The sequence below is a fragment of the Petaurus breviceps genome, unplaced genomic scaffold (assembly GCF_028583685.1).
Source record: "Petaurus breviceps papuanus isolate PSGF00001 unplaced genomic scaffold, PetGlider_PUasm1.0 227, whole genome shotgun sequence".
NCBI classification, from domain to species: domain Eukaryota; kingdom Metazoa; phylum Chordata; class Mammalia; order Diprotodontia; family Petauridae; genus Petaurus; species Petaurus breviceps.
Window position 1 is genome coordinate 2,980,627 of NW_027185896.1, and position 23,153 is coordinate 3,003,779.

Consider the following 23,153-nt stretch of genomic DNA (forward strand, 5'->3'; position numbering starts at 1 on the left):
CTTCTTCTTCTTCTTCTTCTTCTTCTTCTTCTTCTTCTTCTTCTTCTCACTCTTCCTCCTCCTCCTTCTTCTTATCTCCTCCTCTGCTCTCCCTTTCCCTTCTCTTCTACCTTTTTACCACAAGCTACAAATATATTTATTCTCCAGTTAAAACTCTCTCTCTTACTATGTGTCAGGCTCTGTGATAAGCACCATAATAAAAATAACAACAGCAACAATACTAACAACTATATTTATGTAGTACTTATTACATGTCAGTAATGTGCTAAACACATTACAATTATTATTTCATTTATCTCACAACAACCCTTGCAGGTAGGTGCTATCATCATCCCCATTTGACAGATAAAGATACTGAAGCAAACTGAGGTTAAGTGGCATACATAGGCTCACAAAGCTAGTATCTGAGGCCAGATTTGAACTCAGGTCTTCCTGACTCCAGAGCCCAGTGCTCTATTTACTGTATCACTTGGCTTCCTCAACATCATGCATCAGCTGCCACCTCTCTGTTGAATTTCCCTTAGTACCTGGGACCTCCTCACTCTGGAACATTCATCCTTACCTAGGGCCTTCTCATTCTGGAATATTTCTCTATCATGCTGGCCCTCTTCTTCCATTGGTTAGTCCCTCCTAGGGTCTCCATTTTGGGAAGGGGACCATGCCAGCCAACCTTCATTCCTTTCCTGCTTCTGCTTCTGACTTTCTGGACATTGATACTTTACCTAGCCCCACCTCCCACCTTTATCACAGCTTCCCTTTGTGTGTTATTTCCCTCCATTTGAAGGTAAGCTACTTGAGGGCCTTTGTATCTCCTATGCTCACCCAGTGCCAGAAACACAATCCACACTTCATAAATACTTGTTGCCTTATTGTTTGTGTTTTTACCCCACTATTCCTAGTTCCTAGCAGAAAGTGACCATTTAATAAATATTTGGAATCTGAAATAATGAAGATAAGTTGCTATCTCAAGGGTCCCTTACATTCTACAGAAAAGGATTGTTCCTATTTGGAGTTTTGGTTTTTGTTCCTATTTTTGTTTTGTTGTTTTACTTTTCCCACAGCAGAAGATTCTTCTTGTTCTTCCTCCCATGCTTGCTTGTTTGTTTGTTTTCTCTTAACTAAACACTAAGCATCTCTAATGAATAAATCTGGGCAAAACTAACTATCTGGCAAAACTCCTGCTACCTAAATATTTACCTGACTCTAAATAACAATTATATATAGATACAGATCATGTAGATACAGATATAGATGATATAAATATAGATGTAGATATGTAGATGTACCCACAAAGTCTTGGCTGTAGTCAAACAGAGAATTTGGGGCTGAGTTGAAAACTTGACTCTTAGGGACAATCAAGGCAGCCACTGGGATGCTGGAAGGTAGCAATAGGTGAGAAAACTCAGCTGTCATTTCCACATCAACTTTTGTATGTAAGTGTAACCATGTCTCAAAGTCATTCCAAGCCCTTTTTGCTGGCTGTTTTTTACTTACAAAAAGGTGACAGCTGGGGCTAAGCAAGTGGAGGAAATAATGACCTTGTCCCCTAGACTTAGTATTATATTTGCCTTTCCTTACCCACTTAGCTATACGGTAGAACAAAAGAGGCTTAGTATTTGAAAACTAGGGAACTCTAACCCTCAGAAATGTTTGGGAAGAGCTAGGCATTTTTATAGCCTAGCTTTGAAAGATTGATATTGGGAGGCGTGTGGAATATTTACCATTGGGGGAATCCTAATAAAGCTGCCGCCAGCCCAATATTCTAACTTCATGATAGGCCTGGCCCCACTGTACCTACATAGCACCCCTGCCAATGTCCTAACTTCTTCATATTATGCCTCACTGCTCACTGGAACAACAGATATGTCCCTGAACTCTTACCTCCCACAGAAACAGCAGGTGTGTCCATGTGATGGGAACCCAGCTACTGCTTCTACCTGGTCACTGCCCCAGACCCATTCCCACAGAAACAGGTGTGTTCTTGTATTCAATCACAATCACATCATCCATCTAATCCAAGATGGGACCACAATACCTATCTATCTTGACTAGATAAGAGCACAACAGCTAGCCAATTGGAGGGCAGCATAACCAGAATGTTTAATCACCAAACCATAAATGGGACCCCTCCTCCATTACCTAATCCCTTAACAAGCCCCTCCTGCCTTTTTAATATTTATGATTTCTGTTATATAATTACATCTTTACCCTATAAAAATTCATCTTGCCTTCTCTGAAATTGCTGGTTCTTCTTGGAATTTAGCCTGCTTCATGACAGGCATCAATCTCAATGAATGCCTATACCTGGATTAGAGGTGGTCTGACTAGGAATTCTTTGAGATGGTTCCACCATAACACATCACAAAACTCCAACAGTTTTTGGATGGGCAGAGCCCCCACCTCAACAGTTTTTGGCATCCCTGGGTTTAAACCGCAACACCATGAGTGAGAGTAATGTTATTACTAATGGAGACCCTAAGCTCAGGGACCAGGAAGTTGAGTCCAAAGAAAAGATTGAATAGTGGGCTTTAGCTTACTGGGAAGATCAGGCTATTTACTTTAATGAACATGGTGCCTATGGTTGAGAATCTCCTGCTGAGGAGATGCAAGGTTTGGTAGCCATAACTGTTAGGAAACAAAAAGGGGAACATGAGGGGAGACTTTTCTTAGTCCCAGTCAAGGGTTTCTGCCATTTATTAAAAAAATAAAATAAAAAAAATAAGTCAGTGGCTTTAAGTTAAAGGGTAGCATCTACTCTACTCAAGGAAGACATAGCAAAGAATTTCAGTGGATCCAGAAGCTGGAGGCAGGGAATCCAAGTGAGCAAAATTCAGTCAAGTAGCATCTGTCAGAAACTACAAGGTGAACCTTGGATCAATAAAGCACCCAGCAAAGAAATAAAGGGTGCTCACCAGAGCAGTGCGCGGAAGGAACTAAACACCCCAACTAGAAGTGTTCAGCTAAACAGTTTCCCAAAAGAAGCTGACTGGCCAAAAACCAGCCCATGGAACAGTATCCAGAGGAGAGTAGGAGACCAGCAGAGAGCAGGCCTAGTGGAAATATGGGGTACCAGCATTAGAAGATGTCCACAGCTCTAAACTATTGGATCCCTGCAGTGCACCTCACTCCAGGTACCCCCTACATATGCTCTCTGTTCACAGATGTCCCTGGGTACATTTTCTCTTGAGTGTATGTATGTGGGAGAGTGTGCCCCAGTTTTACTGGGGAAATGGGTTATTGTTACTATCTTATTATGCTCTTTCACGAAATGCTTTAACTTGGAGCTAATTAAAACTCCTGGATGACCACTAAAGGCAAGCACATCAACAAGAGATCTGAGCAATTGTTTTAGGAGTTATACAGGTTGTCCCTAAAGTCTGGATATATAGGAAATCTCATTAACTATGTATATTTTCAAGAAATTTCATGACATTTTCAACAACATTTTATTTAATTAGCATAAATTTTAGCCGTGACAATTTCATATGGAAAAGAAGCTTTCATTAGCTATTGGGGACTATTTTCCATATTAATGAGTTTAATTTAATTTAATTAATTAATGAGATTTCCTATGTGTTTCCTATGTCTTCCTATGAAATCTCATTTATGCTAATTAAATGCTGTTGAAAATTTCACTGAATACTTTACAACTGGCTTTCCCAAGCAAGTATAAGCTGGCTTCAGCATATCCCTGATTTAGACACATAGAATACCTTGAATCTGAGGGACTTACCATATGAGGAAAAAGAAGTAGAAAGAGGGAAGTTTCTGATTATAGGAGTCTTAGGCTCTGGGTCCAGGCACTAGCCTCGCTTTGTTGCTACCATCCTTGATACTGGAGAGTTATGTAAAGTTCTAGTTCTTGGGCTAGAAAATTAGTGGGTGCTTCTTTCCTAAATAATGGCTTCCATTTCTACTGAACGTTAGGGCCCACTTTCCTCATAATTCTTCTGTGAGCTAGGTAGTACATATGTTATTATTACCACCTTCATATCTGAGACCTTTGGTATCTGAAGTACCTCCATTTTCAGAGTAGATTTATTACAATCACCTAATAGCCTCTGGCTTCTGGAAGTGGAGATAGAATAATTAGATCCCTCTGGCTTTCCTACATTCCTCTGCTGCTGCTCTCCCTACTCTTTAGAATACTATCTATCAAAGCAGTCTCTGATTGTATAGAGCAATAGGCCATGTGCACAGAAATTCAAAGAAAGAGAGAGAAATAAAACTAGCTTCATAGTTAAGCATTTCATTAGGGTTTCCCCTTTCTCTTTCATTCTAAATGTACATATGTCCCTGTGTGCCACATTCTAAAGTTGAAGTGTTAAGTATTCACTTGTTTTGTGTCTGCCGGTAAACCACCTATTTAAAACAGGCTGCCTTCCATCTGTCAAGCCAGACCTTTCTCCAAAGACAAGAAACTGTAAAAAGCTTAAAAGCAATCTATAGAAAGGGAAAGGAAATGAGAATGGTAATAAGGCAGGAAAAAAGCTCTAGGGGTGAACATTCATTTCCATGATTTTTCCCTAGCAGCAAGTCACAGAGCTCATAATCTAATTGCACAATGAGTTCGATAAGATCAATCATTTCCATATCTATTTGTGCTGGATGTATTCATTATCCAACCCAAGGAATAGGTTATAACCTTGGTGACAGTTGACACTGAAAAAAATGTGTTTGTTATGAAATTCAGGGGTGGTAAAGATTTAAATCTGTGGATTTCTGGCAATAGGGCAGGTTCTTTCTGTGACTGACATTTTAGTTTCAAAGTCTCTGGGAGCCAGAAACACTAAAAGGACTTGTGAAATGGGGTCTAAGAACGACCAGAAGTCTCAGGTCTATTGGAGCCAGAAATATTAAAGGACCTTCAAGAGACCTCAGAACTACCAGTCACTGGGGGGCTGAGAACAGGCTTCCACCATTCAGGAAAATTCAATAATCAGGTATTTTTACTGATGCTCAGATGGATCTTTCTTTTTCCCAGGCATTTGAGAGAACAAATTCACCATTAGTCAGTCAGTCAGTAGGCATTTATTAAGTGTCTGCTGTGTGCTAGGCTAATTGCTGGGGATACAAAGAAAGACAATGGACCACCTCTGCCCTCAAGGATGTTATAATCTAGTAGGGGAGACAAAATGCAGACCACTATGTACAAACAAGCTACTATACAAGAGAAATAGGAAATAAACAACTGAGGGAAGGTACTACATTAAGAAAGACATCCTGTGGAAGGTGAGATTTTATCTAGGACTTCAAGGAAGCCAGGGAAAGCAGGAGGAAGAGATGGGGAAGGAGACAGGAATGGCAGATAACCAATGAAATGTCCAGAGTTGAGAGGCAGAAGGTCATTTGAAAAATAGCAAGGGGGACAGTGTCACTGGATCAAAGAATAAGGGGATGAGGGTAATATAAAATGTAAGAAGATTGGAACAGGTGGGGGGCAGCGAACCTAAGTTATGAAGGGCTTTGAACATCAGAGAATTTTTTATATTTGATATTATAAGTTATGGGGATCTCTGAGATTTATTGATGGGAGAGGGGGTTGTGACATGGTCTATAGAACTCTGTGACCATCATAGCACCACTTGAATTATGCTTTATCATCCTATGCCTAACAAATGTAAACCTCCTCCTTTCCTAATCCCTGTGATTCCTCCTTCTTTGCTCTTGGTGTCTGTTTTTTCGTCAATCTACTTTAGCCCTGCTGCCCTTGAATCTCCATCCAATTCTGCCCTCCCGTTTTGGTAACCTTTCTGCTGCATTCTCCTCCCCCTGGATCCTATCCTTGTGTTAACAAACTTTCTTTAGCCTTTGACCCTGTTCTCTGATACTATCTCCCATGTCCTTGCACTAATGGAAACCTGGTTGCCTGTAGAAAACATTGTCTTTCTGAACACTGTTTCAAGGGATAGAAGCACTTTTTCTTCCATTCTTAGGCTGGTAATATTTGGAACAATAGATCAGCAATGAGAGTGAAAGACTTCTTGCTCTTCATTGCCACTTCCTGCCTCTATAATTGAGCAACCCTTTTTCCTTTGGCATTCAATCCATCCATCACTCTATCCCAAAAGTTTGGTTTTTAACATGTGAATGTGTGTGTGTGTGTGTGTGTGTGTGTGTGTGACAGAGAGAGAGAGAGAGAGAGAGAGAGAGAGAGAGAGAGAGATCCCTTTAATACTCTGTTGAAGACTATAGAATCTTTTTTAGAATAACAATTTTTTAAAATCATAATTCAAGGAAATTGTAAATTTCAGATAGAAATTATTGAGAATAAAGCTGAATTTTTTTTCTCATTTGAGTTTATATGGATCCCAGGTTAAGAAGCTTTTCCTATCTTGCCATTGTCATCTGTCAACCTTCAAGACCCTCACCTTCCTTTCTCAATGAATTCAGTACCTGACTCATAGTTTTCCTTTGCACACAAGTCCTTACTATCAAGTGTGGGAACTTCAAATGCTTGTTGACTAATGATTGATTCAATGTTGATGTCCCCTCAAACATCCTGGCTTTCTAGTTCATCGGCCTCCCTGACTCCATTATCCACATCTGATTGCTAAGTCTGATATGCACAGGGGTGGTCATAACCTTGACCCTCTAATCAAATCTGAGGTCCGTAAGAGCCTTTTCCAAGGGAACAGAGGTAGAAACAATATTTTTAAAAAGCTCTTATCTCCATACTGCTCAAAAGTTTACATATTATTTTATAAGCTTTTTCTTTCTTAATCCTGACAATGGCCCTGTGAAGCAGATTGTACAAATATTATTAACTTCATTTTAGAGATGAGGAAACTGATTCAGAATAGAAAACTGACCAGAGTTATTTAGCTAGTGAATTTTATCACTAGGATTCAAATCCAATTCTTCTGACTCCAAATCTAAGGCTCTTTTCACTACAGCACACTTCTTATTTATCTTTTTTCTGCTGTAGCTTGTAACAGTCTAGATACAGCTCAGAGCATTTTAATAAACTTGGTCCATTATAAACAGAATAAGGTTAAATGTAGGCACTGGACCCCAGGTCATCAAGCAAGCCACAAGTTCTGCTTATGCACCCACCTCCTCTCCTTTCTTTCCAGCTCCTTGTGACTTCCTGAATTTGCTCCTATATTTTTTTCCCTGCTACACAATCAAACATTCCTGAATTTTCCATTTTGCAATTTCCCATTCCCTTTGACACAATGGCCCTCAAATCTAAGTACCCTTGTATTTCAGTAATACTGTTAGTGGGGATATAGGAGCAGAGGGTGGCAAGGACATCATATAGTTCTTAGGCTGCCTAATAAACATTAATTTAACTGTTGGCCCTCAACGTATCATCTTTGTACAACGACCAAATTGACACTCTTAGAGAAACTAAACTGCATTGATAGTAACATTCTCAGTATCAAAGAAACCAGAAGCCCTAAAAATAGAAGGCATCTTGGCAGATTCACCTTAGGGAAACTAATAAAGGAGTTGGCTGAATTAGTTGGCTTTCTCATGAATATTGAAGGCTGTAGCAGAACTTGGAAGAAAGAAAACCTGGTTCAAATTGCTTACTAGCTGTATGACCCAGAACAATTCCCTTGACCTCTCTGTTCCCCAGTTTTCTCATCTGTAAATTAAGAAGGGTTAGATTTCATGGCTTTTAAGGTTCTGTTGAGTTCTAAATCCATGATCTGATGAGTTGAACCTAGGTCCCGTTCTCTGATATATTACTGACTATGGACACAATTTCTCTGACCTTAGTTTCAAGATGAAAGGGTGGGATTAGAAGATTTCATAGGTCCATTCCAACTCTAAATCAAGATATTTCCTATGTTTCCCCAAGAGTAAGCACCTTTTTTAAGACCTTTGCAGTGATGCAGACCATCTTTGTCCCTGCCCATCACCCCACCCCTCACTGGCTGCTGCCACATTATTTTAAAGTACCAGTGCACAGTATCTTAGCTTGTGATGATCGTGAGGATTCCCATAGCTTTATTGGAAGGCATAGGCCAGTTTGGGACAGGGACTGTGGGAAATGAGTTTTATCACAAGAAGATGAGCTCAACCACCTGCTATGGCAGCATAAAGAAACTGTATATTCACAGCTATTCAGGTGAAAAGATCCAAGAATCTCATTTGAATACAAGATTTGAAAAGCTAATAGTGTAATATAAGTACTAGCTTTTGCAATTTCAGGTCACATTGCACCAAAAGATCATAGTATCCAGATCAAGGGGGGGTTATAGCCCCAGGGGAGTTTGTAATGGATAGCACAATGTACAGAATTCCCAATATCTGGTATTAGGTCTAGTTTGGGGGGGGGTCTTATTTAAAGAAAGACATTGGCAATTTAAAGTTTATTCAAAAAAGGGTCAAAAACACAAAACCATGCCATATAAGAAATGATTGAGAGAAGTAAGAATGTTTAGCTTGGAGAAGGAAGGGTTTAGAGAGCAGTCTTTCTTCCAAAGACTGAGGGTCCGTCATCACATGTAAGTCAGAAAGAGGCAAGTCACTAGGTGGTGGCATGGATAAAGCCTGGGACTTGGTGACCTAAGTTTGAATCCTACCTCAAATATATATTAGCTGTATATCCCTGGGTGAGGCATTCAATCATTTTCTGCTCAGTTTCCTCATCTAGAAAATGGGGGTGGATAATACTGCCTATTTTACAGGGTTATTGTAATGATTCAAATGAGTTAACATATGGAAAGTGTTTTGTAAACCTTAAAGCTCCATATAAATGCTGGCAATTATTATCAGTGTACTTTTTTGTGTGTGTCTCCAGAGATCCATTGAAAATTATAGAGGAACAAAGTTCATTTCCATAAAAGAAAAATAATTAGAATTGTTCAAAATTTGAATGGGTTGCCCTGGGAGTTAGTGAGAGTCCCCTCACTGGACATATTAAAATAAAGGATGGATGCTCATTTGCAGGGGAATATTGGAGAGCAAATTCTCCTTCAAGCATATGTTAAATGAGATGACCTTTCAACCTTCAGACAGTACGAGGAGTTAGCTTCAGTTATGGATACTTCCAGCATCCTATAAATCTTTTCCTATTCCAACTTGGGTCCACATGCTAGTATAGCAAATTATATTGGACTGATGATCTTACTGACCACGTTCTTGAGACACAAGGAACATCAAATCCAATGGAGAGATTGTTGCTTGGAGCTCTTATTTCCAAAGCCATGGAATCCCTGAGCATAAGGGCTTCCAGATGGGTAAGTAGAATTAAAAATTCGACAAATATTTTTAAGCGCCTATTACATATAGCACTCTGTGTGGTAGGTGCTAGGAGAGTCACAAAGTTTAGTGAAGAGAATAAGAAAAACAAAATATGAATATTAAACTACATTCTAAGATAAAATTCTTGATGAGAATTTGCTTTGAAAACTGCTAAACCCTATAAGATGAAAAGTCAAATGACTATTACTATTTCTGGTAACTGGTCACATCCCAACACTGACAAATTGAGCCATTTCCTTTTACACTTTTCAAAATCTCTCTATTCTACTATCAGAGGTAGAGATCTCTGTAATGGCAGCTCCCAAATAGACTTCCGTGGCTCAGAAGTCAAGCATCAGGTGACGTAACAACCCCATCTACTGGCATAGAAAATGAAGTGACAGCATCTTGGACTCTTTCAGCCATAATTTCATACCTAAATTTCTGGTTAGGTTAATGTCCATGAAACAACTTTTGTAAGAATGCTTTGGGGGTCTCTTTTGCCCTTATAATGTACAGTCTACCTAGCACTATGTGTGGATACATACATATATATATATATATGTGCTTTACATATATATGTATGTATGTATATCTAGATAATACACACAGATATATGTCTATATATATATATATGCGTGTATAACATATTCCCTCTGTAGATCAAAAGCTACTTGGTGGGAAGCACTATGTCCTTCTAAATGTTATCTCAATATTATTAGCACTTAGCACCATATCTTGAACATAGAAAGTAGTAATTAAATGTTTGATAAGAGGCTGGCAGACTACTGAATGTTAATATAAACACTCCCTAAATAGGAATGGATTTTGTTTCAAAAGTTGATTTGCCAGTCAATTGCTTGAAATTCATAAGACAAATGGTAATTAGGCTTCCATACGATCCCACAAAAGATTCAAGAACACATTGTAAGGATTGAAATACTGTACATGTACAAAAGTAGAAAAGAATGTGTAAAGACTAAAGTGTTTTGTGTCTTCCTGTCATCTTCTGTGACAAGACCTAGCATAGGAGGGAGAAAATGTTAAAAGTAATATTAAACAGGGCAGGACTGCCTTAGTGTAGAGAGAACAGAAAAAAAAAAGATCTGAGAGTTAAATGGGGATTACATTATAAATAAGTGTAAGAACAAGAAGGAATATCCATGGATTAGAATGTATCTTACAGACCTAGAGATAATATTTCATCTCACTGTATTCTGATTTTGTCCCTATTTAAGTATAGGAGATCCACCAGGTGGCATAGAGGATAAACAGTTGAACTTGGCATCAGGAAGATCAGAGTTCAAATGTTACCCACATATTAGTGGCATCCCCTAGGATCACTGAACATCTCTCGGCCTCAGCTTCCTCATCTGTAAAAACGGAAATAATAATGGAACCTAACTCACATTGTTGTTGTAAAGATCCAATGACAAAATCTATATAAAGTGCTTTGCAAGTTTTGCTTTATAAATAAAATTTTGCTTTATAAATAAACCTTATATATATATTAAGTGCTATATAAATAATTTTATTATTATTGCTTTACTTATTTTGAATATAATTCTCATTCATTAACAGTGATTATTCAATTTTCCTCTTAGGTTGAGAGCTTTTGGCAAATATGAGGAAGGTCCAGTGGATGACATGTTATTATATCCTATTTTGATAGGGATAAATCTATTATTTCATTGATATAATGAACTCCCAGGTGAGAGAACTCTTTCTACCAATGCAGGTTAACATCTCTTGCAAATTATAGACTTATAGAGTTAACTAGACATTAATTGATTTACTCCCACTCATATAGCCAGGATGTGTCTAGAGACATGACTTGAACCTGTGTTTTCTTGGCTTTGAAATCAGCTATCTATCCATCATACCATGCTGTCTTTATATCATTCTAAGTAATATTAATTCTAAGTCCTTTATTCTGGCAAACTAGACTAGGAAATTAAATAGCCCAGGGATATAAAAGATGGCTCAAAATTATGTCCCTTACACATTCTGTCATCCTGGGATTTATTCCAGTTAAGGGTCTTTTCTTTCTGAATACAATACTGCAAGGATAGTTAAACCAATATCATTCCCATTCTAATGTCAATTTCTTTAATAGCCAGAATAAAGATAATGGAAGCCAGCTAGTGAACAAGAGGCTTTAGTGGGAAGTGGGGAATAATTCTGAAGACATTTCAGCAGAAAGCACACCAGGGAAAGGTTGTAGAACCTTAGATAATACAGGTTTTTTGCTTGGAGCTCTTATTTCCAAAGCCATGGGATCTCTAAGGATAAGGACTTGCAGATGGGTAAGTGAAAATTAAATTTAACCAAATATTTTCTGTGCAGGTCCTTGGGAAAAGGGGAGAAGAAAGAAATAGATTATGGAGGAAAGAATAAAATTCCTATTTAATATTGTCCAGTATTTATATTATGCTGGATTCATTATTATTAACAACACTAATAATCATTTCACCTTTTTTTTTTTAGCACTCTAAGGTTTAAAAAGAGTTTTCCTCATAACAGTCCTGAATGGTAGGTAGTACTTGTATCTTGGCAGTAGGGAGAATGAGGTTCAGATGAATTTGAGACTTGCTCCATGACACATAGCTAGAGAGATAAGGCATGAAAGCAGATCAATGATCCAAGATCAATACTCTTTCTCTTATACATTCTCTTCAGTGCTATAGACTGATATGAAAACAATTTCTGTGTCTGCTTTTCTTGCAAGTATAACACCATAGGTAGCCAATGGTTGAATTATGGTATTGGGGCTTTTGGGGAGACTGGGGTAGAGGTATCTGAGTGGGGTTTGGGAAGGAGAGATTACAAATGTTACCTTGCCTCTGATTAAACAGTTCAGTCTATTCTCCCCTATCCAGGACAACCTAATCTAACACAATACAGTCCAGTAGATTCCCACCAGTTGCCTTTTCCTGCCACTCTGGTGGAGAGAAGAATATAAGATATACTTACCATCACTGGGAGAAAAATAGTTTCTACTCCTTTCAAATGATCCTCCTCTGTTCCCTGACCCTTCACACCCTCCTACACTCTCTCTCTCTCTCTCTCTCTCTCTCTCTCTCTCTCTCTCTCTCTCTGACCTCTTGATTTTTATTTTAGATATCTGAAGATTAATCCTGCCAATACACAAGTTTACAGAGACCTCAACAATCTTAAAATTGTGATAGCTAGAAGGGGCTTTAAATATAATGTAGTCCACCTTCATCTCCCTCATTTTGTGATGAAGAAACAAAGGCCCAAAGAGATTCTGGTCAAGGTGCTAGATTGCAAATTACAGTCAGGACTCAGATCCAATTCTTCTGAATTAAGGTGGTGCAGTGAATAGAGCACTGGCCCTGGAATCAGGAGGACCTGAGTTCAAATCTGTCCTCAGACACTTGACACACTTACTAGCTGCGTGACCTTGGGCAAGTCACTTAACCCAAATTGCCCTCAAAAAAAAAGTCCACTGATCTTTCAATCTGTCTTTCTAGAGTTCATCACCTAAAGAGGACCTTTATGTATAGTATATAGTACCATAGTATTTAGAGCTGAAAAAAAATTAGACATACAAGTAAACTTTATTGCTGTTGTTCAATTGCTTCAATCACATCCAACTCTTAGTAACCCCAGTTGGGGTTTTCTTGGCAAAGGTACAGGAGTGGTTTGCCATTTTCTTTTCCAGCTCATTTTATAAATGAGGAAACCAAGGTAAACAGGGTTAAGTGACTTGCCCAGGCTCACACAGCTAGTTACATGATTTGTCTGTGGTCATAGAGGCAGGATTTTCACCCTGGTCATCTTCCTTTAAATGTAATATTCTGTACAATTTGGGATTCTATTATTTGAAGAATAACCTACAGAAAAATTAAAGAAGAACAATTATTTAAAAATTGGAAAATAACTCCCTGTGAAGAAAGCATAAGAGAAATGAATTTACTTAAAGAGACAAGTTTAAAGACTTTATGATATTACTCAAAACAGATAATGTATGATGATTAATAACATTTATTGTTGTCATTCTGTTTTTTCTTCAGATAGTATAATAATTATAATAAACTGGCAGCTCTCAGAAGGGTGGCCTAGATGGTTATATCCCCTTCTCTTAGAAGGAGTTTACTCCCTTTCTAGTATAGGAAAAAAAATTATACCTGACCAGAAGAGAGATTCTGCACTCCTAACCCCATCCCACTCCTCAATACAGAAGAAATCAAGGAGGGTTTTTTGTTCTGATCAGCTTATCAGTAAAAGTCCCCTCCCCCCATGCCCCATGCATTGATGATGCATCTACATGGAGACAGTATGACTGGGAACCACAGGGAAAAAAAACCGGTTAGAAGATCAGGCATGCTGAGATGAGCCAAGTGGGAAGACAATGTTAAGCACAGTCTCAATCTTTCACTGAAGTATCCTGCCCCAGGGACAACAAAATCATGCCTTCTAGCTACCCAGAGGTAGCCTAGAGCCAAAGTAAGCTTTTACAACTTGATTCTCAAGGTATAGAGAAACTGCTTTTTCTTGGCTTCTCTGGGAAGAATCAATAAGAGGTTGAATTAATTTGAAATAAAAGCTAAGAAATTTTCCTTATATCTATTTCTTTATGGTTCTATCCCAATTAAATATTTCACTATTTTCATGTATGTTTCCCAGTTGATCTGTTAATAGTAGTAAGCTGGATATCTAGACCCACATTTGACATTAGAGGGTCCCAGATTCAAAGTGAGATGTGGGCTCAAGCCAAATAATATAATGATTATCCTCTTAATATCTCTACACTGAATCCACATTCATGAAAAATACATAGAGGAACCATATCATTGCAACAAAAGACTTCACATTTTAGATTGCAATTCAGATTTAAGGGTAAAAAAAGAAGAACTTCTTAATTGCAAGTTAGGGAAAAATTTGTAAAGGTTTTAAGATACCATTAAAAGGAATTTTCTGAATCCCCTTTCCTGAAGTTATTTTTTCTTTTAAATTTAGATAAATATATTTGACCACAATGTTATTCAGAGTCATGGACTAGAAAGGAGTTCTCTCTTTTCTTTTTAATCTATTTATCACTATCTGAAGGAGAAATGGGTAACCTACGGACAGATTACTGGAAATCTCTTTACTACCTTGTCATCATCCTCGCAGGTCATGACATTGGAGAATGGGATTTCTGCTTTAAACATCTTCCGACAGTGCATTAGCTGGACCAACAAGTAACAGACTGTTTTGAACTTCATCCTTTTGGCTGGTTTTATATCTGAGAGAATAAGTCCAGGAAATATCTGTGCAAACAAACAAGAGGTAAAAAGAAAAGAAACATTAAAATAAGCCATAAAAATCAACACTGATGAAATGTAGATAGCTAATACATTAATCTCTCCATGAATAAAAATGGATTCTAAGACACTTCTTTGTCAGAACCCTTATTATCAGAAGCAAAAATAATATACAAGCCATATGGATACATTCCTTCTAGAATGTCAGATAACAAAGGAGGATACCAGAGAAACATATTATTAAATGCTAACAAAAATAATACTACAAGTGGTAAAGAATATAAAATCGACATGTGAGAGGACTGGGACAGAGGAAAACATGGTTTAGGTTTATGTAAAAGTCAGAGTGAAGCTCAAATTGTTCTCAAGTAGATAGGCAGGGAATGGAGAGGAGGCGACTAAACGGTTGCAAGGTGTCTGTTAAAGGGTACGTTTCAAGAAATAACTGACAAGGGATATTTCCTTCCCTCTGTAGTTTCTGGGAATAGACCTCTAGTGATAGCTGGGAAAATAGAGAGGTAAGAAGATAACAATTCAGCTGTGTGCCCTTAAATGGATTGCTATCCTCCACTCCTAAAAATCTCTTTGTACCTGATTGTTGGTTTCTATAAATACCTTTAAAAGGATAAAAAATATAGATCTATAGAGAAATCTATACCCCTCTAGATAAGAAAGCTAAACCACAAATGCTAATTAAGGTATCACAATGAAATGTATTCACATAAATGCTTCCAACTGTAACCCAAACATTTTGCTTCCTATGTCTCTAACACATCTATCATGGATAATACATGGTATGCTATTGTTTTCTGTGTCCAGTATGAGTCTTATCCCTATATCAGACTTGACTCTCCATGAAGATGATGGGCTATTATCATATCCTAATCCATACATTGTATCACTCCATACTCCCAAAATCTCACAGTGTTAATGGTACATTCTTCAAAAATGTTTGTCGAATCGAGTTGAAACATTGAAATGAAAAAACCAATAACATAACTCAATAATGAAACTGTTCCCTGTCTGAATGGTTATAGAAGTGGAATGAATAAATAAGGGGAAAAAACAGGTCCAGGTCAGAAATTATTTATTCCTAGGTTCAGTCTTAAGACTGGTATTATTATTTTTTTTTTGCTTTATTTTTTACTTTCTTTGTAATCTCAGCACTTTACACAGTGTAAGGCAAATAGTAAGTGATTAATAAATGCTTGTTGACTGAGTGACCATCAACTAGAGTGTGAGAGAGGGTAGAGGAGAGAACAAGAACAAAAAAAAATATGGAGGGATATGCAGGTGTAATGAAGAAATGGCCAATGATGGCCTCATCCTTAAAGTGTGAGCAATTTCCCTAACTTCCAATCTAATACATGGGCACTTGATGAACCTTCGTCAGTCATGAATGACTGAGGAAATGTGCTGTGTTGTTGATGAAGAATTTTCTAACTGGCTTCAGAGACTGTGGCACTGCCTTAACAGGCTGAGGCAGAATCAAGTGAACACAAAATGTTTGAGTGAATGATGTCTTTCTTGCTTGGAAGCAAGAAAAGCAAGAACGAATGTGAGTTGCTGGATGGGGAAATCCCTCCTCCAGCCAGCCACCATGCATCCATGAATATAAATGGTGCCTCTTTCTTTTGTCTCCTGTGGTTATTCTTTCCTGACCATAGGTGACTCAGAGATGAAATCAATTAGATTACTACTTTGTGAGCTTTGAAAACCTGGAAGAGACATCAGATACCCAGCAAACGGAGCTGGTAGCAGGGTCAGCCAGTAGTCACAGCAACTGAATCCAATGAGGACCTTGAGCAGCAGCCAAGAAATCTGCTTGACCCAGACCACAGTGGAGTGAATGGTCCATCAGCTCAGACACTGCATTCTTGAAGGAACCATCCCAGCTGATCAGTGGATTAACTTCTCTGTCATTCAGTGCCTCATTCTGAAACTAACTAGGTGGGGACCCTGTGAGAGAAGAAAAGGACTCATGTGGCCAAGAGGTACCCCTTTAACCATGTGCTCTCTACATTTGGGGTTTGATAACTTTGTGCTTCAAATTTTAAGCCCATGGATAAGTGAGCCTTTCAATTTGGGGAGGTGTTTTTTTTAACTCCAGTCCTTGTTATACTTGCTCAGTAAATGTCCCTTTGTAAAAGCAAATTCATGTCAAATATTTAACTGATTCTGGAGACATGCTATATGTGGCCCATGTTTGATATTATTAGAACATTCCAATCTCCCAGAATTACCATTAGAACTCTCAGGATACAGTAGTCAGCTACTCTCTGGGGCTTCAATCACTAGAAGCGCTTGATAGAATGAGCTCAGAAGGGATGAGCATTCACTTAGAAGCAGCGTGGCACACAGAAAACTGGCCTTGAAGGCAGGAGGACTTGAGCTCAACATCGACCTCTGCTCCATGCTGGTTGTATGACCCTGGGTAAGTCACTTAGTCCTTCAGTGCTATAGGCACTTTAAGGTGAGAAGGTGCTGGCCTGAACAAGTAGGAGAAATTTCCTCACTTGGGATTCTGTTGTACCAATGAAATCAAGCACCTCTGCCCACTGGAGAGAAGGATTCCTAATATAGATTTTGTTACACTGCAGTGTTCTTTCTAGGATATTTATTAAGTACGCTTTTGCTATATTTTAATTATTATTCACATACATTATTTTTATTCATGTCATTCCGCAACACAAGGTGTCTATAGTATTAATAAGTACAGAAATGAATAATGTCTCATATTTCCATAGGGCTTAAAGGATTATAGAGCATTTACTTCACAATGATCAGAAAAGAACCCTAATCCCAATACTATTTCAACTGAACGCCTCCGTGGGGTTCTTGTTGTTAAGTTGTTTTCAGTCACATCTAACTCTTCATGATGTTTTATATGCTTCTGGGGAAAACAAAAAGATACCATCAACTTAAGCAATTTGCCTGGGGTGGGGATCCTATAGCCAAATAGACTACCCATGTCAAGCTTGAAACCCTGGGCCTGGAGAATTTCTATCAGAAATCAATCGATTTCTGCATAATGAGCATTGAAAAATGATGGAAAAGTCAAGTTTCCATTTCAACAAGGACAACTTCATGCTTCCCTTGCCACCAAAGGGAGGAAAAATGAGTGCCTTTTTAGCCTATAAGATGATTAGAATGCTCAATATTAGAAGGAGGAGAGTCATGAAGGTGCATTTACAGCATTGGAAAGATCCCTGCCCATCTTTTGCTCCTCTCTTATCAGCTGGAGAAGGGGACAATTGGGGGAAGGAAGTATGTAGGGTTGTTTAGGAGTGCCAGGGAACAGGCAGATTGTTGTTTTGGGGATCTGGTGATAGATGTCAGGATCAGCCTTGGGAAAGAGAGAATGGAATGTTAATAGAGCATTTGGAGAGTATAGGCTAGGGAGAGTGAAGGGTGTAGAACTTTATTGGATGTCAAAAGATTGAGTGAGTAAAAAGGGAGAGTGGGAGATTCTGCTCAAATGATACTAAAGCTTTTGTCTTGGGTCTCCCTCCTGTGGTGGGAGGGAAGGGAATGGTAATAGATATTTGTTTCAACTGGACTTAGTGGCTACACTAATCCCATCCAGAATATACCACTGTAGGACTAAATGATGGTAACAGCTGTGGGATCAGATATGATCTAGTCTCCTTATCAATTGTACCCACTGAGCTTGCTTCTGGCTTCTGTCTGAAGAGCACAATGGTGGCCCTGGGCAAGCTACTAGACAAAGCCTTTCAAGGACTGATTGATTAGTAAATGGAGAAATAGATATGGATCAGTGTAGCCCTATCACAAGTATAGACTCAGAGTTGGGGGGGACTTTAAAGAAGACCTGATTCAGAACTCAATCCAATGCAAGAATCCCTTCCATGCTACTCCTGGCTCTCCAGTTTCTGTTTACATATCTACAGGATCAGGGAATCAGAAAGATCTTGGTTTCAGTTCTGCCTGAAACACTAGTAAAATGAGAATAATAATACCTCTGGTATCTCCTTTACGGGGATGTGATGAGGCATGAATATGAGCAAAGCCTTTTTTTAAACTTTGAAGTGCTATACACATGTCTGTTTTTATTATTGAGATGACCCTGGCTCCCATGCTGGTTGCCAGCCCCCATCAGCAGGCAAGATTATTACAGATCAGACTTTATGAACATGTCTGGCTGTCACCTACTGTAACAGAGAGGGGAATCTAGGTAACATAATGGATAGAGTGCCAGATGCGGAGTCAGGAAGACTAATCTTTCTGAGTTCAAATCTGGCCTCACACACTTACTCAGATCCTGGCAAGTCACTTAACCCTGTTTGCCTCAGTTTCCTTATCTGTAAAATAAGCTAGAAAAGGAAAGGCAAACCACTCCAGTCTCTTTGCCAAGAAAATCCCCAAAAGGGTCACAAAGAGTCAGAAACATCTGAAACACAACTCAACAACAAAAGCATACCAGAGAAGCCCCCTTCCTCACCAAGAGACAGGATAGAATCCATAGTCTGCCATCAGCATTGACATAAATGAGGAAGTTGATCACATCATCTCTAAGGTCCATTTTGGATGAGATAAGGAGATACTAGGATCACAGGTGTGAGATCTGGAAGATTTACTGCCACCCCACCCCATACCCAACTTAGCAAAATACACAACCCAACACTTTAATTTTACTGATAAGGAAACTGAGGCCCCCAGAGGTTAAGTAGCTGGTCCAAGCTTTCCTGCCAGGTTGCTTCATTTGAAGCTCTCTCTCTAATCTCTTCCCTTTTCCCCAGGCTGTTGTGCTCCCCGGGGGATCACCCACAAAGAAGCCTCTAGACTACTTTGTAAGTCTCTGCCTAGACCTGCCATACCATGACAAGCACTAGCCATACTGCTCCCTTCACCTCCAGGTGACTGCTGTGTACCTGCACACCAGCTGCCAAGCCTCCATATAGGTACTTTTTTTCTCTCCCCTACCTCCTTTTCATCTTTTTTTTTTACCTGACTTCCTCTATCGGAATATAGGCGCCTGGAGAGTAGAGTTTGTTTTGTTTTACTGTTTTAGGATCTCCGGCACTTCGCCCAGTGGTTGGCACATGGTTTAAGTGCTTCATAAAAGCTCTATCATGGAACAGTCCAGAGATGGGATTCACATCTATATCTCCTAATTCTAAGGTTTGTCTTCTTTTAGAATACCACCTTGCCTTTTCCTCTGGTTACTGGTGGATTTTATTTACTTTTAAAATATATGTTTACCTTAGAACCATAAGATTTTCATTTTAGAGCAGCAGAGGCCTTTATTAGCCATTCAGCTTAATTATACCTGATAACCAATAGACCACAAGTCAACAAGTAAAAAAGTATAATTCCTCTTTCTATGCCATGCATTAAGGTCTCCCCTTTCAATAATGCATGGGGTGCAGAGTGGGAGATGAGGGGAGGTGGTGGTGCTAGAGCTTAAAGGATCCAACTTAGCATCAAATCATTGCCAGGACCATCTACAAGGGAGGTTGTTTTTTTATCTTCTCCCCTGTAGTTTGTGTTCCTCTTCAGTGGCCTTGAATGAAAAGGATTTTTCATCAAAACCTGATGTAGAACAATTAAGATACTACCCCAATTCCTATGCTCCTTAACCTCTTTGGGACTAAGGGAACACAGGGCTGCTAGTCTAAACCCACTTACTATGACTGCCAAATGAAATGGAGCCCCACTGGAAAGCCCAGGCCTTGGCCAACTCACCAAGGCAACAGTTCCTGATTGGCTCCAGGAACTTAGTATAAAACTCATTCAATTTGCAACATTCAGCTATGAGTGATGCTTTCAATTTAACTAGGCTCTAATTCCCAAAAACTATATTGAATGGACCAATTTAAAACACATATTAGGAGACTAAGTATCTCATTACAACACAAATCAAAGAAATTGCCTTTTGATAGAGACAATCTTTAAGTTATTATGTAAAATGTTTTGCATACAACATTAACTTGGGGAATCATTAACAAAACAGACATACACCTAGACAGATATCATGCATATATAGACATATATAGACATACATACATATATACACATGTATACGTGTGTGTATGCATACACACACTCCTAAGAATCAACAAATTAACAAAACACACTCTACATGATCTGGAACCTTTGTCTCCCAGGGTTCCTTGCTTGTGAAGAAATGTTTATTTTCACATTTCACATTTCCATTTCATTTGGCAGTCATAGTAAGTGGGTTTAGACTAGCAGCTCTGTGTTCCCTTAGTCCCAAAGAGCTTAAGAAGCCTGGGAATTGGGGTAATAACTCAGTTGTTCTACAGATCAGGTTTTGACTAAGAATCCTTTTAATTCAAGGCCACTGAAGAGGAAAATAAACTTCTAGGGGAGAAGATAGAAAAACCAATCTCCCTCATCCGTGGTCCTGGGAATGATTTGATAAGTCCTTCCTGGTATTTTTGCTTGGGTGCAAAATATGAAAACTTGCACCTCTACACAGTGCACTTTATTAAGTGGCACAGTGGATAGAGTGCTAGACTTGGAGTCAGGTCAGGAAGACCCAAATTAAAATCTTGCTTTAGATTCTTACTACCTGTGTGACCCTGGGTAAGTCACAATCTCTGCTAGCCTGTTTCCTCATTTGTAATATGGGAATAATAATAGCACCAACCTTATAGAGTTGTTCTGAGGACTGAATGAGATATTTGTAAAAGTGTTTTGCCAATTTTAAAGTGTAATATAGGTGCTAGTTATTATTATTAAATCTCAGATTGGTTTTACAAATGTAATTTTGTTATACAATGCTTTGGTTGGGTCTTCAAAAAAGTACCTACTAGACTTCACCATCAATTTTATATTATTAATAATTCATTGATAAAGAATGGCCTTTCCTATGGATAAAAATGTAAAATAAGAGTGAACTATATTTATGATTCAATTAAAATATGCATATAGGTGTATATATATATATATATATATATATATATATAAAACATGTATTTAAAGCTAGGATGCAATTGTGTCTGTATATTTGAGGATTTAAGTAACGTCTCAAACAGATCGTTTATTTTCTTGTTTTTAGGTGATCAGAGCTGATGCGGAATATCAATATAGATTTAAAAAATCATCCCCAAATTTTCTTTCTCTTGATCCCTTTTTAATTCTTATGCTGACTCCCTAGTCTTTTTTCTAATAAAGAAATGGTGTTTTTTTTTTCTCACAGAGTAAGGACTACATATATACATATACACACACATTCTGGTTGTTCTTCAATCATTTTTCTGTCAGATTTGACTCTTTGTGACCCCTTTTGGGGTTTTCTTGGCAAAGATACTGGAGTGGTTTGCCATTTCTTTCTTCAGCTCATTTTACAGATGAGAAAACTAAGGCAAAGAGGGTTAAGTGACTTGCCCAGGGTCACACAGCTAGTGAGCATCTGAGGCCAGACTCAGGAAGATGAGTCGTTTTTACTCCAGGCCTAGCACTCTATTCACTGTACCATCTAGTTGCCCTATATGTATATATTAGGTGATTTTAACAGATTTTGCCCATACTATTATTTATGTTTGAATCACAGATAGCATTTAGCTTTACATCATAAATAGCTTGTAACTCTAGATACAGCTACGTGCTAGAATCAGACAAGCAGTCATTTGAAAAGGCCTTACTATCGGAAAAATACCCACTGATGTGATCCCCTTAAATCCAGAAATACTGGCAATCTGCTAGGAGCTGATATACTAATAAAAATATTTTAGAAAATAATTTCAATGGTACATTTCCTTCTCACTATAGAATAAACACTGTTGGATATTTAATTATCATCTAATATTAAGTAGCCATCATGTCTTCACTTCAGTTTTCTAGGAATGCCTTCCTTAGTGGAACATCTGATGGTGATTGCAAAATCAGAATGCCTTTCATTGGCATAAGCTACTTTTATTCATTTTCTAGGTCCACATACATACTCAGAGAAGAAAAAGGACAATGTCTTTTTTCAATAGAGAAATTGTACATGAGATGTTTCCTTAATATCCTTCACTTAGTGGCAGGTTGGAAATCCATTTTTATTTCTGCCAGTTGCAAGAACACAATAACCACAACCCAATTTTGATAACTAGTACCATATTTCTAAGAACTGTTGCCAAATGAACCTTGGGTTAAGGTAAAAAGCAATAGAATGAACACTCCAGTGGTTCTCGTTTACCTTCTGAATCAAATATAAAATCCTCTGTTTAACTTTTAAAGCCCTTTACAACCTGCCACCTTCCTACCTTTCCAGTCTTTTCATATCTTCCTTTAGTCTGCTCCTCTCCTTACACTTCCTTCCTACTCTGCAATCCAGTGACACAGACCCCTTTTCTGTTCCTCATTAAAATAAAAGACACTATCTCCCAACTCCAAGCAATTTCACTGGCTGTTCTTGCTTCAAATGCTCTTCCTCCTCAGCTCAATCTCCTGGCTTTTATGGCTTCCTTCAAGCCTCAGTTAAAGCCCCACCTTCTGGAGGCCATCTCCAGTCATCCTCAACTACATCTGGCCACTAGATACAGATGGCTCTGGAGGAGAAAGTGAGGCTGGTGATTTTGCACAGCTCTCCCTCACTTAAATCCAATTCACTTTCAAATCATGGCAACACTTTCCTGACTTCAAGGTCCACTTCAAGAACAGAAACAAGTATAAACAACAAAACCTTTTAAAAAGACCTTTTCCTAATTCCCC

General features: G+C 38.5%; 1 protein-coding gene across 1 annotated transcript in view; it reads right to left on the reverse strand.

Moving 5' to 3' along the window:
- ADCY1 (adenylate cyclase 1) overlaps window positions 1-23,153 on the reverse strand; it is a 363,162-nt gene that overhangs the window by 78,195 nt on the left and 261,814 nt on the right. Inside the window, exon 8 of the mRNA XM_069095456.1 lies at window positions 14,319-14,474. Within this exon, the coding sequence (XP_068951557.1) occupies window positions 14,319-14,474 (156 nt within the window). The remainder of the gene's footprint in view (window positions 1-14,318; window positions 14,475-23,153) is intronic.